This window comes from Lathyrus oleraceus, chromosome 5, assembly GCF_024323335.1.
Source record: "Lathyrus oleraceus cultivar Zhongwan6 chromosome 5, CAAS_Psat_ZW6_1.0, whole genome shotgun sequence".
Lineage (NCBI taxonomy): Eukaryota > Viridiplantae > Streptophyta > Magnoliopsida > Fabales > Fabaceae > Lathyrus > Lathyrus oleraceus.
This window is the reverse complement of record NC_066583.1, coordinates 32,591,585-32,608,461: the sequence shown is the minus strand read 5'-3', so window position 1 is coordinate 32,608,461 and position 16,877 is coordinate 32,591,585. Positions and strand designations below refer to the sequence as shown.

Genomic DNA, 16,877 nt, shown 5'->3' with positions numbered 1-16,877 from the left:
TGATTAAGTTATATAATAATTAAAAATAAAAAATATTGAACATATAAGAGAAAGAATTATACATTCATTTTTTATTGTTTTATATATAATTTAAATTTTTTTAGATTCTGAACGTTGAATCGATTGACACTCCAAACACTCTTTATGATTATCCATCATTTATAAATCAATAATTAAAAAAACAAAATTAAATATATTCTTAAAAATAAAAATCAAACAAACAAAAATGTATTTTTTAAGAACAAAAATCAAACAAACAAAAATATAAAATAAAAATAAATAAAAACATATTTTTATAAATCAATTACATATTTAATTATAATATTAATTAAGATGTATAAAAAAGATAATAATTAATTTATAATAAAATTAAAAATACTTTTAAAATATATATTTTATGTTAAATTTAATTGTGAAATAGCAATATATATAAATATATATAGTTAATAATTAATTGTAATAATGTAAAAAAGAAAAAAATAAGATATATATTACAGTTATAAAATATTTGTTATTGTGGTGTTAACTCTCTGAAATAAGCTTTAGTAATTCAGAATTGGATCACAAGTTAAATAAAATCCGGCAAAAAATTATTCTCACAACAAATTAAATTCAAGTTCTCCAAAACGATTTGTTGGGGACTCATTAACCACTTGGACTAAATTACTTGGTTATCGTTATATAATAATTTTTTAATTTTTTAATGGCAATATGTATTTTTTAAATCATTAAAACATATTAATTTTTTTTTTGATAATTTGACCATCGATATTACTATAAAACTCTATAAAAAGTGTTAATAATTGTTATTGTTTATAAATAAAAAAGCCGTTGAGTTAGAGTATCTTGCCATATCAAAAGGTGCGCAACAGTGGCATGCTTGAAAATAAAGGAAGACCCGTTCTCTTTAAAAAGCAGGGTCCCTTCTACCATAAACTTCACGTTCTAACTTCTAACTTTTCTTCCCCTCTCATCTAATTCTTATCATACCAACTTTTCTTTTTTCCTTTTTTTTAGGTTCCTCTCTAACTATTACTAATACCTTATATCATAGATCATCTATTCATATATATGTTTTTTTTTTCTTCTTTCTATTAGTATTTGTATAAACTAATCCACACGCCACTGATCTGTTTATTTTGAAGATCACCACCACCAATAGCTTTTTTTCTTCCTATAATCTCATTCTCAATGGACACCGTTTTGAGTCCAAACGCAAAGGAACAATCCATTGCTACAACAAACAAGCAAATCAAAATCAAAACTCCAAAGAAAAACAAACGAGGGGGTAATAGTAATTTCACTTCTAACACCTATGCTGGTCTTTTGAATCTTCCTCCACACAAACAACAACCGCCTCTCTTACCTCTGCCACGTGCTTCTTCAATCCTTCATCACAAACCTTTGCTTCCACGAAGCCTCAACACTCAAACTTTGTCTCCGACACCTAAGAAATCGAAACCAAAAAAGAGAGAACAATCAAAGAAGAGATCGGGACCGGAGTTTCTTATGGTTAATCCATGGGGACCCGACCCGAAAGACCTTCCCAAAAATTTACCTGTTGTTATTGGAACTGGAAACATGGACGTTTTTTCAGAGAAGGTTTTCAATCTAGCTCCACCGCCTAGTAGCTTGCCGTTGCCAAAGTTTTCTATGAGAACGAAACTCAGTTGCAACACAGAAGCTGCTGCGGCTGTGGCGGGTAGTTTTGTTGACGACGGAGCAACAAACAATCTCCGGCGTCTTCTACGTCTCCGGTGAAGTTGTTCGCTTCTTTTCGTAACACGTTGTATTAATTTATGTTTTATTAGTTTTAATTATTATTATGTAAATAAAAAATAATCGGCGAAGGTAATTTTGCTGATTTTGTTTTGTATTGTTTTTGTCCTTTTGTTGTTATTGTTACTTGAATCTATGTGGCCACCGCCTATGTTGTTTTTGAATTAGGGGTGCACAAAAATGATGTGTGCTTGTTGAGATTATACACCATCACAGATCCACAAGTAGTAGAACTAGAACTATGTGTAATTTCTTCTTATTATATATAATAAATTTTAATTTCATCAGTAGTAGAACTATGTGTAATTTCATAAATGGTAATTATGTGTTCTTTCTCAATTTATAAAAATGATCATAAAAATATATTCTTTATTAAATGTAATCTTTTTTTTTTTACTTTTTACCCATACTTTAAAAATTATTATTTTTTTAAATAATTATTATAATATTTTTTTGCCAAAAATACCTCTAACTTTTTTAAAAATTTGACTTTTTTTTTTAGTAAATATCTAAAAGTAATTTTGGCAAACCTCCTATCTATACTACTTTAAAATTAGAAATAATGCTTAAAAATGAATAATTTTTTCTGTAAAAAAAATTGAAATGAAAAGATTAAACCAAAAAATATTTTAAAATAATATTGCTTTGCTTGTGAATTAGAAAGGGCTTGTAAAATGGTGTGGTATAGAAGGGTATAGAAGGGAGTTAATTTGCAATGTTAACATTTCAACGTTTAAATCGGTAAGAGAATGAGGGGTAAAATTAAAGTGGAAATGAATTTGAATATTTGAAATGACACATCTCCTTTATATATAGTGAGCCGTTAAAATCATTTGCGTGAGGGAAGACGTGTTATGCAGATGTTTGTTGGATCTAATTAGACAATGATAAACGTGTCTTGAGGGTGGAATCATTTTCCCTAAGGGATCTTCACGCGCTCTTTCCCTGGATGTCGCTCTTCGGCTTTTCACTATGGGCCTTACGAACAACGCAAAAGAGTTACCCCAAGCCCATGGCTCATCTTTGTAGGACAAGGTTTATCGTATATGCCCCTGGGCTGATTGCTGACGGGGGAGTAAATGTAGAGCCTTAATGGGATGTCACTTTTGTTGGGAACAAGCATGTTAAATGCCTTTATGTAATAGGTAGTTGTAGTGTTATATTTGTGAGTGTCTCAAACAGGGGCGACTCCAAGGACCTCGTCTAGCTTTATATCGCATTAATCATATCCCATTAATCATATGAGAATGAGTCGAACCACGACTCCCTGGAAAATAGGTAGTCAACAACCTCCCTTAGTCGGGGGGGAGAGGGGGGGGGGGAGATAAATCATTTGATATACAAAGCACTACGTAGATATACAGTCTCTCACCTCATGTGAGCAGGTCCTCTAAAACCACTGTAAAACCACCATACAAGGCTTCTTTCCACCGTTGGGAAACCCTAACCACCCTTAATTGTTATATACCTACTAAGGTCTCTGAGTATCCTCTACTATTGTAGGGATAACATGCATGCATGAACTTTTTAACGAATACAGTGGCGCCCACTGTGGGGCTCTAATAAAACTAACTTTAGTCACACCTTATTCATCATAATCACCATACTCATTGTTACCCTTCAAGCCTATACCCATTTTTTCTCAACCATGGTTAACAGGAGGGCTTCATCCCATACGTCAGAGGATGCCAGTGCTAAATATGACTTCAACACCATGACGCAGATGCACGCTGCCATGGACAAAATACACCATCAGAATCAGACATTGGAGGATAATATTCATATCATCAGATAGTGTCAACAAGAATCCAATCCCAAATAGGAGATGAAAACGTTGGATCCCCAATCACTCTCAGATGAGATATGATAAGAGTTTGTACCTGAAGGATTCAAACCTCCCTTTCTATCCAAGTTTGATGGGCGCAGTGATCCCTATGAACATGTCGCTTCCATCAACACACAAATGGCCATCATTGGAGCACCTTACTCCTGGAATATAGACTAATATCTGGAACCTTCAGAGCCGCCGCCTTGCGATGGTATATGAGTCTACCCTGAGCTTCCATCGCCAACTATCAAGAGCTGGTAAATAAATTTATGCATCAGTTTACCGCCAATTATATCACAAACTATATCACAAACTATATCACATGAAGATGTCTACCGCAAGTCTGTTCAACATACAATAAGCTCTGTCAGAGTCACAAAGGGACAATCTCGCCCGATTTAATGAAACCCCCATCAGGGTTGTCCCTCTAAACCAATAAATAATCATGGGGATGTTAAAAAATGGACTTAAGGTGGGACTCTTCAATGAGTCTCTCGCCCAGAAGCCAACACTCTCGTTAGCGAAAGTGGTAACCAGAGCAAAATGTCACACAAAGGGCGAGGAGAGAAATGCCGTGAAAAAGACGCGAGACGTTAAAGAGTATGTTCCCAATGCTGAATGTTCACACCACCAGAGGAAGAGTAATTATACATCACCCATTAAAGACAATACCGTGTTCAAGAGAGTAAGAAAGATGGTAGAGATCTTCACACCTTTGAACACTCGATGTGAACAAATATGACGCAAGGTTCTTCACCTACATAACATCTTAACACTTCCATCTCTGAATGCATATGTAATAGGTCATGGAACAGGAAGACGGTGCAAGTTCCATAGAGTCAAAGGACACCATATTAAGGATTGTTACCAACTCAAGAAAGCTATTGACAAGTTGATCTAGGAGGGACACCTCAAAAAGTATGTCAAGGGAAATTCCTCTTGTGGACCAGACAAATCCATCTCTCATGAGCGATACAACGCAGGGAGACCCAGACCCAGCAAGGCGAAAGAGGAATCCCAAGATGAGGGCGAAAAAATTATGTGCCACATGCTCAATACTATAACATACACTACTAGACAAACTACTTTTTATGACAACTATTTCACCTCTCATATCAAAAAACCAAGGTATAATTCCTGGATGCGCATGTTTTTTTACTTTAAAAATATACAATCTGTTCTGTCGGTTTTTATTGAAAACTGAGGGATAAACTGATTCAGTGTACATGCTTCGAATTCCAACAACTTCAAAATATGCTTTTATTTTATTAAAAGTGGCGTCTTCCTGAATATTTTACTTTTAATATAAAAATAAGTCGTTTTTCACCTCGATTTTGTTTTCCAACCGAGGTGAATTTGTTTCTCTGATATATATATATATATATATATATATATATATATATATATATATATATATATATATATATATATATATATATATATATATATATATATATATATATATATATTATATAGCTTGTAGCATTCAATTTTACTTTTCTAAAACAACACAAACATAATTCTAATGAAGAGCCATAAACAAGAGAGCAAACAAGAGAGTCATAAACAATGAGAGTCATAAACACATATCATCCTCAAAACGAAGATGATATATATTTATGGCTCTCATTTCTTCTTCAAAGATCAAAATATTTTCTTTCACTTTTTCTTCAGAGATGTGGTACGTCAAACATCACAACTCATGTTGTTGTTCTTGAGACTCGAAACCCTATAGGTTTAATCTTGTTGTTGCTGTTGTTATTTTTGTTTAAATAGATTTATGTTATATGTTTATTGATGTTGTTGTTGTTATTCTTTAAACAAATTTATGTTATAGGTTTATTGATGTCATTGTTGTTGAGACCCATTGTTGAGACCCTAAACCCTCGAGGTTTTGTCTTGTTATTGTTGTTGTTGTTTAAACAGATTTATGTTATAGGTTTATTGATGATGTTGTTTTAGTTTTGTTGAGATTATTTTTTTGATTGTTGTTTTTGAGTTGTTGATGTTATTGTTGTTGTTGTTTAGTTGTTCTACTATCCAAAATCATGAAAACCTATATGGTGTAGTTTTGTGGTTATTATTGAATTTTAGTTTGAGATTGATATTGATATTGATATTACGGTTTTTTGTGATTATTTGTGCAACTCTCATTTTATTCTGTCGAGTTGAGTTTATTATATCTAATGTCGATTATTTGTTTCACTAACCACTCTTTGAACGTATAACATATTAAATTGATTTTGGAAATAATCATATGAAAAATTATGTTGTATTTGAAGCATATCTTACAATAGTTAATGCTTTTCTAGCATTGTCCAAGTCATTTTCATCTCATGTTCTTTTGTAGTTAAAATCTCTCCAATACTTCTAGGATTCATTCAACCTTCTTTCATATTTGTTCATTTTTTAAAGAATCTTATTTTATGCTTTAAATAATGAGTTAGTAGAAAAGGAAGTGTTGAATAAAAAACTTGAAATATTTAAGATATTTTAACCATTAAAAAATGTGAGATGAATGATGAGTTACATAATGCTTGAAAAAATTAGTCAGTGTAAGTTGTTCTTCAAATATAACACGATTGTCCATATTATTATTTTCCTAACCAATTTTGAGAATCTATATGTTCAGTTTGGATTTTGTGAAATAAGCAACCCACATTAGATTTAATAAACTCAATCGTGTTTTACCCGTTGGTTGAATGTCAAAACCAAAGTGAATGTGTTATACATGTCATACCCCAAAATTCACCATACCCTGATACAACTTTCATCTGATCCATGATCCTACTGAACATGCATGCATTCATTATTTCATCATCATAATTTCATTGAACTTTCATAACCAAAGACATATTACACGGATTCAAGGCATGGTGTTTACACCTGAGAAAAACTGGGGTTATCCGGTTAAAGTTCTGGAGGAAAAAACCAACAAAATAAGGGAAAAATCAATTTTTGGACTGTGTAATCGATTACCCTAATCATGGTAATCGATTACACAAACAAAAAATTGATTTCTAGGCCATTTTGGATGGTGTAATCGATTACCCAAATCATGGTAATCGATTACACATGCGCAGACAGCAGCAATAACTCTATTTTTTCACCACAAAGTGATTTTATTTCACCCACTTCAACCCCTTTGCTTCCTATATAAATAGAGCATTATCCCCCCTCATTTTTCAAGCCTGAAAGCCATTAAACCTCTGCCAAAATCCCATTCAAGCTCCCTCTTTTCAACCTAAACCCTAACTCACCCAAACCCTATTTTCTTCTTTGAAAAATCCAACCACCATGTAAAAAAATCCATCATCTCCATACAACAACAATAGTAGCAAACTTGTAACATTCACTTACATAATCATTCACCACCACCACATAAATATACAACTTCCTTCTCTTCCATTTTCCTACCACAACAACTATAGCCACCCTCTTCCAAGCCTTTTGCTTCATTCTCAAACCCAAACACAACAACAACTTAGTTTTGACACCACAATCTTGGTAATATTTTGGACTCAAACTCCTTGAAATTTTTTGGTTTTGTTTTGTGTTTGGAAATGGGGTTTACTCATGGGTTGTGTTTTGAGAGATATTTGAGTCAACTTTGAGACAAGTGAGTTTTGTTGGGTTTACACTCTTTTGGGATTTTTTAGCTCTTACTACTTTTTATCCACCATTTTCAATCAAACTTTGTTTCTTGTTATAATTTACTATTTATTGTTGACTTGTCGTTACATTTGGTTGATGAGGTCTATTAGATCATGACCATGGTTGTTTATACTTGATTAAATCTTCAATGTTTCAAACCTATTAATGATTGATCAATAGATCCTTCATGATACTTTGAGGCATTGATAGATTGCCTATATTTTAATCATATTTAAGTCATTTGATGCATAGATTAAACCATGTTCTCTACATTAACTTGCTAATCCATTTGATTATTGTTATTCTACTAACCACTAACCACTAACTACTAACTCCTAACATTTACATTATTGCACTTTACTTCCTTGCAATTTATTTTATTGTTCACTTTATTTAAAGTACTTTATGTTTATGTTTATGTTTATCTAACCATATCATTTACATTATGCTAATTTATTTACTTTATTACTATCTTGCTAAATAAAAGAGGAGTAAAAACAAAGGAAGAGAACAAATCATAATTTATTAAAATATTGATAGATGGACTTAGGGTTGCATAACTTTCTTTGTTACAAATCTATTGTTAGTTGATTTTTTAATCATCTTCAATACTTTGCATCAATGATAAGCTATCCCTTAATGTGTCATATTTTGAGTCTTTTTGACCTATGAAAAATAGTCCTCAAGATGTTCATTTTATACATATTACTAACCACTAATTATACTTCACTAACTTTATTTATCATTAACATTTGTTATTGTGATTTTGGTACTACTAACTTGTTATTTATTCAAATGTCATTTATATCCACTAACCATTATTATTGTGATATTATCATTCTTTATCTTGTAATTTACTTTTATGTCATTACCTTGTAATTTACATTCAAGTACTCATTACCATCATCATTGTACAAACTCATCATGCATGCTTATTTATTTGTTATTTATTTTATTGTCATCATACATTAAAAACAACAAAAAAACATGATAAAATGATAAGACCAAAAATATTCACTACACTCTTAATCAACTTGGACTTAGAGGATCTCATCTTAGGACCTTTGCTTGAAGGAGGCCTTCCTTTAATCTTTGTGATACTTTGTAAACATTGGATTTTATTCGTAACTTACATGCATGTTGTGAGAATGGCATCATGACACCACCTTAGGAGGACATGTTTGTAAGACCACTATACTTTATTTAGCTTAAGTCACTTTTGCACACACAAGGCTTTCTCTTGGGTTACCTTACAATGAGACCCTTTATTTTCTTGTTGGTTACTTTGAATTCATATTGCATAAGCCAAATTTTATAATCAAATAAACCAAACCCTTTATTCAACGTCAAGTGGCATTTTCATAATCAAATTTAAAATACAATAAGATTACAATTATTATTGTGCGCCACGAGCCTTAAGTGGTGGATAATGAGTAAGAATGGAGCATTCCTACCCTTACTCTGATTATTTTGGACGCAAGACGCTTGACTTGTTATTTAGAATAATCTCCTTCGCCCATAGACTTTAGTGCAATATAATCATAAACATTCATTTCATAAAACCCTTATACAAGTTAAAAGTAATACAACTCATCAAACTCATTTTTGTGCCTTAGGACATCATCCCGAAAACCTTTTTCTTAAAGGTAAAATCAACCAACCTACGAATATTTTCTACTCCGAACTACAGAGTTCTGATTCCTCATCCTCGAGTGAGTGATACGTAGGCACAAGAGCCCCAATCCTTGGCGAGCACTATAATAATAAAACACCCCTTCTTTCACACACATTTATTTTGAAAATAAAACAATGATAGATAAATCCCCATTTATGTAAAACAACCCAAATGGTTCCCATGGAGTACCATGGACGTGAGGGGTGCTGATACCTTTCCCTTGCGTAACCGACTTCCGAACCCAAATCTCGGTTGCAAGACCGATTCCTTATCCTCTTTTAGTGCTTCCCGTGCGCGTACCTTTTTGAGGGTTTTATCGACTATTATCCCCGCCTTTCTGATAGAGGTAAACTAAATAAAATTCGGTGGCGACTCTTATGAATTTGCCTCTCTTTAGTCCCAGTTTCATTATCGTGAAATCCCGGTAGCGACAATACCCGTCGGTGAAATGCCAAAATTTAGGGAAAAGATATTTTCACCATTTAATAATTCCAAAAAGTATCTATTTGGGGATCGAATCCATGAACTTTACACATTACACGTCGTTTGAGCTAAAACTGAGACGTAAAGTGACACACTTTTCATGATGCCATTCATTACCTCGCCTATGAAGCTGAGGTAAAACCTCTTTTTCAATTGAGGTAAAAAAATCGTTATAGTGAGGAGGATTCTCCAAATAATACTTAGCAAACAAGAAGAATTACAACTAAAAATGACGAAACAACCTAATGATCGTAAGCGTTGAGGAAACTCTCTCGTGCTTGATTCATTGTTTGATTGACCATTTACCCACTCAAAGACCGAGGTTGATATGTTTTCCAAGAAAGAGAAAGTGCTTCAGGTTTCCTCATGATTTGAAACCGAAAGTCTCCTTCTTCTTCATACTTCTCTAACTTTTGCTGCGTCTGGGAGACTATCATTAATTCTTCCCGTCTTTTGATTTGGAGTTAGCTCGCGTACTGCAGTCTTTTTGCCATTTTTAAAAAAATCCCTAAATTTTTCCTGGACCGCTCTTTTGAGTTTTCAGTCCAACGAGAAACCCCTTTTTGCCTAAGCCTCCCTTTCGGGTTTTCGACTTAGCAGACTTTTTTTCTATTTTGCTTTTTTAGGCATACATTTTTTAATTGTGTCGGAGTCCATGAGGAATGGAAACTCCTTTCTATTCATCGTTGTAAGAATCAAAGCTCCGTCTTCCTTTGTATAAGGTTCAATTGGTCAAACCTCGCTCGGACCCGTTACCCCTAGACGGTGATGAAGGAAGGGTGATCAAGATTTTTTGGTTGAGGAATGACGGTATGATGTCCCACACTTGCAGCCACATGTTCTTGATCTTTTTTTTCCGTAAGAGATTGCAAGGCTATCAAAATCTTACTCGCTTACTGAGAATATATAGTATTTGAGGGCGGAGAAATAAAATTGAATTATTAGAATAATTAGAGATATTTGAAATAATTAATTGAATAAAATAAAAATGGTTATTTTATAATTATTAAATAAATTAGATTTTTATCAAATAATTATTTATTGAAATTTTTATTTAATAGAATGAAAGTGTTACATTATTTAGAAAATAGAAATTTATAAAATAAAGTAATTATTGAGATTATTTTACTAATTATTGGGATTATTAGCAATATTACTATTGAGAAGCACTTAGAGTTAATTTCTTAAGGGGGGTCCGAGTAACGGGGTGTAGAGACCAATTATGATTTTAGGGTTATATTTAAACTAACGTGAAGGGACTTAGGGGTAATGAGAAAAAAAAAGTCAAAATTTGGGAAAGCAGTCGATCATGGAATTGGGATTTTGGAATAAAGCTTTGGGAGAGACCACGAGGAATGTGAAGAAATTTGTCAATGTTTCAAATTTCCAGGTAAATGGGGGAAATTTTCTTACTTATGGGTGACCTTAAGTAATCAAGATAGTGAGGGGTTCTAACCTCATATCTATGTATTTCATATTATATAACATTTGTATTTATTGGTGACCAAGGGGGTTTGGCCAAAACCCTTAAGGTCACTGATTGATGTTTTACTATATAATTTTGTTGTTACAATCAAATTACGTATGAATCTGTGATTGTTGTGATGTAATCTTTGGGATTTTCTAATAACGTGTGAGTTGTATGATTACTATGATATTATTGGTATGTGATTGGAAAAATAGCAAGTGTACTATTTTTACCGATGTAGTAATAAGGAGTTTTATTTCCAAGTATCGATCTCAGGGATTGCGTAGGAAATACTTATTTTAATTTGATTCTATCAGAACAAAAAGATAATGGTTTGGTTGTTTTGGAATTTATAATAGTAAACACAAAAATAGTAAAAGTAATTGATTAAGATAAAAGATGCTAGGGTGAGTGGTTGATTTAACCAGTTATGAATTCAGTCAAGATTTCCTTAATACATATGAAACATTCAATCACCTAACCTCAGAATGTTCTTACTTAAGTCCTTAAGGGAGAAACTATTAAACTACCAATTCTTACTCAAATGTCCATTCAATTAATCATTGGTTTTAATCATACATAATATCAAGGTTTACGGTGATTTACGAAAGTTACTAGTCCTAGATGATGCATTCATAAACCCAATTGTGTGAAAACCCTAACAATCACAATCCTGTTATTGAAAGTCATAGATCAATTTGTATTTGTCCGATACAAAAGCATAATAACATCACACAATTGAATTGAAATAAGTAATATAGTAATTAAGAAATCATTTGTTCAAATTCATAACATGCGATAACATCAGGACCACCCCACTAGCATCAGGGGGTTTAGCCTCTCATAGTACTCAAAGAATTCATAATGTAAAGATTAGACATTACAAAGAATTAGGAGATTTTGATCTTCAATGGTTGATGCCCTTGAATCTCGACGTCTTCAAATCCTTCGTATTAGCTATCTTCTCCAATGCAATGTTTTCTTTCATCCGTCAAAAAGTGCCTTCTTCTTTCTCTTCCAAGCCTTCTTATAGCTGCAGATGAATCTCTTCCAAGCAAAAGGTCCAAACTACCCTTAATGAGCAGAATCGGTTCACAAAGCAAAAGTTAGGGTTTCCAAGCTGCGTCCAATCAACACGGCCGTGTGTCACCACACGGGTGCCCGTGTTGCTCTCCATTATAATTATTTTCAGCACAAGCTACAGAGGCAACAACACGGGCCGTGTTCCTCCACACGGGTGCCCGTGTTGACTTGCTGTTTCTTCATATTTTTGCCTTTCTGAGTATCCATAACTTCACCATTATTGCTTTTAAACCTGTGCAATGGCCTGTAACAATGACACTATCAAACGAAGCATAAACGAGATCTTTTTGACATAAACTTGTAATTGAATGCAATGCGATACCAAACCAACAAAACATGATAAATGACTCCAAAGCAACTAAAAACAAACATAAATGTTACCAAAGTGATGAAAATATGTCGGATTAACGATGGGAATTCAATGGAAATGGTGACCGATCACAACCCCAAACTTGTCTGATTGCTTTTCCTCAAGTGATGTATTGACTCCAAACAAAGGTCACCCCCGAATTCATTTTCCACAATGCAACCTAGTCTTTCACCATTTGTGTTCTTCCTTTCCAATCGAGTTTCAGGTCTCTCCGATTCAGGCAGTTTACCATATTTCCACATCAGAAACCTCTTCACCTGCAAGCTTTTCACACACTCACAATATCTCTCAGGGTTAGGTGTGTACACTCACAACACAGTATGCAATACCAAACTCTTAACTTTGAATACATTCTAATGTCACTACCACAGTAGATTCCACACACTTTTCGAGGTCTTTTTGGGTTGTAACGGGGCTTGGGTACGGTGGGATAAACAAAAAAAATGGATAACAAAGGGTTTTGAACTCGGTATTCATGTTGTGTGATTTTTCTTTCTCTTTTTCTCGTGCATCACGTATACTCTGGGGGTTAATTTCACTCTTTTGACTCTTTTCCTACTCAAGTTTTTCGAGCATTTTATATGTGTTAGAGTCTTAAGTCTCGGCAAGTGCATTTTTCTCTTTTGTTTTTCTTTTCTTTTTTTTCTCTTTTTTTTTTCTTTTAAAGAACATACATACTATTTTTCTTTTTGTATGAACTCTTATTATGCACTTGCCTTCTCTTTCAAGATTTCCACCCAAACTTAGTTTTATTGCACATCTTACAATTCACACAATCATACCGAGTTATGGAAAAAGGAAATGAATGATTAAAAGTTAACAGGGGGTTTATGATGAATAATGATTTTAACAGGGGGTTTATGATGAATAAAATGGCTAAGGCTCAACGGGGTTTACGAAGGGAAACATACAGATAGGGATGGTTAGAAAGGCCCTGACTAAACAAACAACTTGCCTCAGTGTGTGTTGTCATGCTGTGACGTGTCAACAGGACATACGCAAAATCAGAGTGATAAAGTCATACCTGGCTGAACTCTCATGCTGATATTTAGTGTTTGGCTTTTTGTGATCTCACCATGTTGGTTAGCTTGCAAGCTCTGAAGTCTCCTCGTGTTATGTGGTTCTTTTCTGACTTGGTCTTTCCATACCGCTCTCTTGGTCCGGTGTCCCCAAATTGTGTCCGACTTCTTTTCTCAAGGTTGTATCAACTTCCGGGGTGCCTTATCAGCCTAAGTTTGAGGGGTGTCATTCATCCACTACCATTGATCCCGGGCTCGTCCAACTGTTTCTCATCACTCTGTACACACAGTAGGTCCAAAAGAACAGAAAACAAACAAAACAAACAAACATACTAATATAACGATAACATAACAAAAACAAAACAAATTGCAAGAAAATAAAAACATGAAAGGAGAAAAACCCCCCCACACTTGAACTAAACATTGACCTCAATGTTTAAATTCAAACACGAAGGGGACTTACAGTGATCACTGTTGTGGAGGAGGCGGGGGATCGTGCGGGAAATGCAACATCAGACGTTGCATCATGGCCTGCATGTCATCCATGACTGTCCCTTGCCGGAACAGTTCCACACTCTGTCTATCTAATTCCGTACTTTGTCTGGTTTGCTCGGTGCAGTCTGGATCCAACCCCACTGGTCCTGAGACATAAAAGAGGAGCCTTCACCATGTAGGCTCGAATCATGTGGGGGTGGCATACCGTGGGTAGCTGGCCTCTCATCTTCTTCCATGTCCTCACCTGAAAGGTCATGGTCAAACGGCGCATCTTCCCCTACAGCTTGGGCTGAACCTGTGTACAACCAGTTAGCAGCATTGGCAATGCTAATGGACCCAGGTGCTGGTAGTGCGAGCACTTCCACACTGTGAATCATCAGAGCGTGATGAGTCGTCCTGATGGCAATCATTTGCTGATTGACTAGCGTGTGCATGTCAATCTTAGTCTTGCCCATTACTGCAGTCTCTTCCATCAATAGTTGATCATACCCAAAGTGGTCCGCAATCTGCGTGATCATACCACCTACAGAAATATCCCCAGTAGTTGCATGGCCAACCTGTTTCAAATGATTGACGGCGAAAGTCGCTGCATTGATTCGCTCATTGTGGGCCATGCAATACAGAAAAAATAACTCTCTCTTAGCAGCAACCCCGGTACTATCACCCCGTCCGAACAAGGTGTATGCTAACCCTTTTTGTGCATACCTGAAGCACGGGTTATGAATTCCAGAAGCTTTTCCCGAGCTAGGGTTATATCTAGTTTTACCTGTAATAGCCTGCCAGAAATCAATCGCAGAAAAAGTGTCCGGAGGGGTTCCGGGTCCAGATACCGGGAGTCTCAGAATACTCCCAAGTTCCTCAACAAATAACTCGTGATCTTCATCAAACAAGCGGAAAGTAATTTTCCCATAAAATTCCATCTCCGAACCTGCCCACCTTCTCCTCATCTTGAACTCAACCGTACTCAAGAATTCAAGGGTGATACGAGCGAAGGTCGGTGCTTCGAATTGCATGAATTCCAACATACCGATGTTGTGAAACATGCGGTGCACCTCTTCTTTTAAACCTTTCTTGATGATTTGGTTGGTCAAACAAAATGCCATTAGGATTCGTAGAGCATCTAACCCGTTGTTTTGGTCGAGAAGACGTGGCTACCTCCTTCTCCTTGCTTGTACGCTTTGGGGGCATAATGGTACCTGAAAAAAAATTCTCAAAATCCAAAGAACAGGTTAGTGAAAACTGCAACCGTCACTGTGTAGAGGACGGCGAGTGGAACGATTTTTGTGAAGGTGAGATGAGGTTAAAGTGAGTGGAGCTATGAGAAAAGTGAAGCTTAATTTGATGGAGGCTAGGTTAACAATGGAGGAAGAGGGAGAGAGAGGTTTCCAAAATCAGAAAAAGTGAGAATAAGTGGTGGGGAAGAGATGTAATAGCAAGTGGGGCCCAACATTGAAAATACCCAAAATCACAAAATTTGAAAAATTGGTCCGTTACAAACAACACGGCCGTGTTCCTGCACACGGGCGCCCGTGTTAATTCACTGTTTTAATTAACACGGCCGTGTGTCACCACACGGGTGCCTGTGTTAATCCACTGTTTTGATTAACACGGCCGCGTGTCACCACACGGGTGGCCGTGTGGATGCCCAGTATTCCTCAATTTCTGAATTCTGCAATGCTTCTTAGGTCTGGCATCCTTGCGCTGAGAAGTGATTATAACTATACTCTTCAAGTTCCACTCCTTACCTGCAACAACGTTTCACATCCACACAGAAAAGAAAAAAAACAAAATAAGTTAACAAACGAACACGTGGGTTGCCTCCCACGAAGCGCTTCGTTTAACGTCGCCTGGCTCGACAGTTGTCCACCTCATTAGGCGAGGCGCATATGGTCAATCAATCCAGGTTGTTGGCCTCTGTAATAGGGCTTCAGCCTCTGGCAATTCACCTTGAATATATCTCCATTATTTTGGTTCTTAATCTCTATTGCTCCATGGGGAAAAACCTTATGCACGACAAATGGCCCGGACCATCTTGACTTTAATTTCCCAGGAAACAGCTTGAGCCTCGAATTGAACAACAATACCAGTTGTCCTTCCCATAAATCTTTCATGATGATTCTCTGATCATGCCACTTCCGTGTTTGCTCCTTGTACATCTTTGCATTCTCATATGCCTGATTACGAAATTCTTCTAACTCGTGAAGTTGAAGAATTCGGGATTCACCGGCTTTTGCAAGATCACAATTTAAGAACTTGGATGCCCAAAAGGCTTTGTGCTCTAATTCCAGAGGAAGATGACAAGCCTTACCATAAATCAGCTGATATGGAGACATGCCAATTGGTGTTTTGAAAGCGGTTCGGTATGGCCATAACGTGTCATCTAATTTGATTGCCCAATCTTTTCATGAAGCACTCACTGTCTTTTCCAAAATCTTTTTAATTTACCGATTAGACACTTCAACTTGCCCACTCGTTTGGGGATGATATGGTGTGGCAATCTTGTGTTTCACATTATATTTCTTCAATAAGTTCTCCATGAGCTTATTCAAGAAATGTGTTCCTTCATCACTGATAAGTGCTCTAGGCACACCATACCTTGAGAAGATGTTTTGTTTAAGGAAGTTTACCACTGCTCTCGCGTCATTAGAAGGGAGGGCTACGACTTCCACCCATTTGGAGACATAGTCCACAGCCACCAGAATATAATTTTTTCCAAATGAGGGTGGAAATGGCCCCATAAAGTCTATCCCCCAAACATCAAATAATTTCACTTCAAGAATGCCCTTTTGAGGCATCTGATTCCTCCTAGAAATATTTCCTGTCCGTTGGCATCTGTCACATTCCTTCACAACCACTTGGGCATCCTTAAACAACGTGGGCCAGTACAACCCTGATTGGAGGACTTTTGCGGCTGTCCTGTCTCCACTAAAGTGTCCCCCATAATCTGAGTTATGACATGCCTTTAAGACTTCATTTTGTTCTTCCTCAGGGACACATCGACGAATTAGTCCGTCTATCCCTTT

At 35.7% G+C, this 16,877-nt stretch overlaps 1 protein-coding gene across 1 annotated transcript; it reads left to right on the top strand.

Annotated features, from left to right (window-relative positions):
- Positions 1 to 848: 848 nt before the first annotated feature.
- LOC127085221 (uncharacterized) lies at positions 849 to 2,066 on the top strand. Its single transcript, XM_051025764.1, has one exon. It carries the CDS (start codon positions 1,192 to 1,194, stop codon positions 1,759 to 1,761), a length of 570 nt encoding a protein of 189 aa, XP_050881721.1. The 5' UTR covers positions 849 to 1,191; the 3' UTR covers positions 1,762 to 2,066.
- The last annotated feature ends 14,811 nt before the right edge of the window (positions 2,067 to 16,877 follow it).

Bases quoted from the DNA above. Each gene is read 5' to 3' on its own strand.
- LOC127085221 (XM_051025764.1), top strand. From the start codon at position 1,192: ATGGACACCGTTTTGAGTCCAAACGCAAAGGAACAATCCATTGCTACA.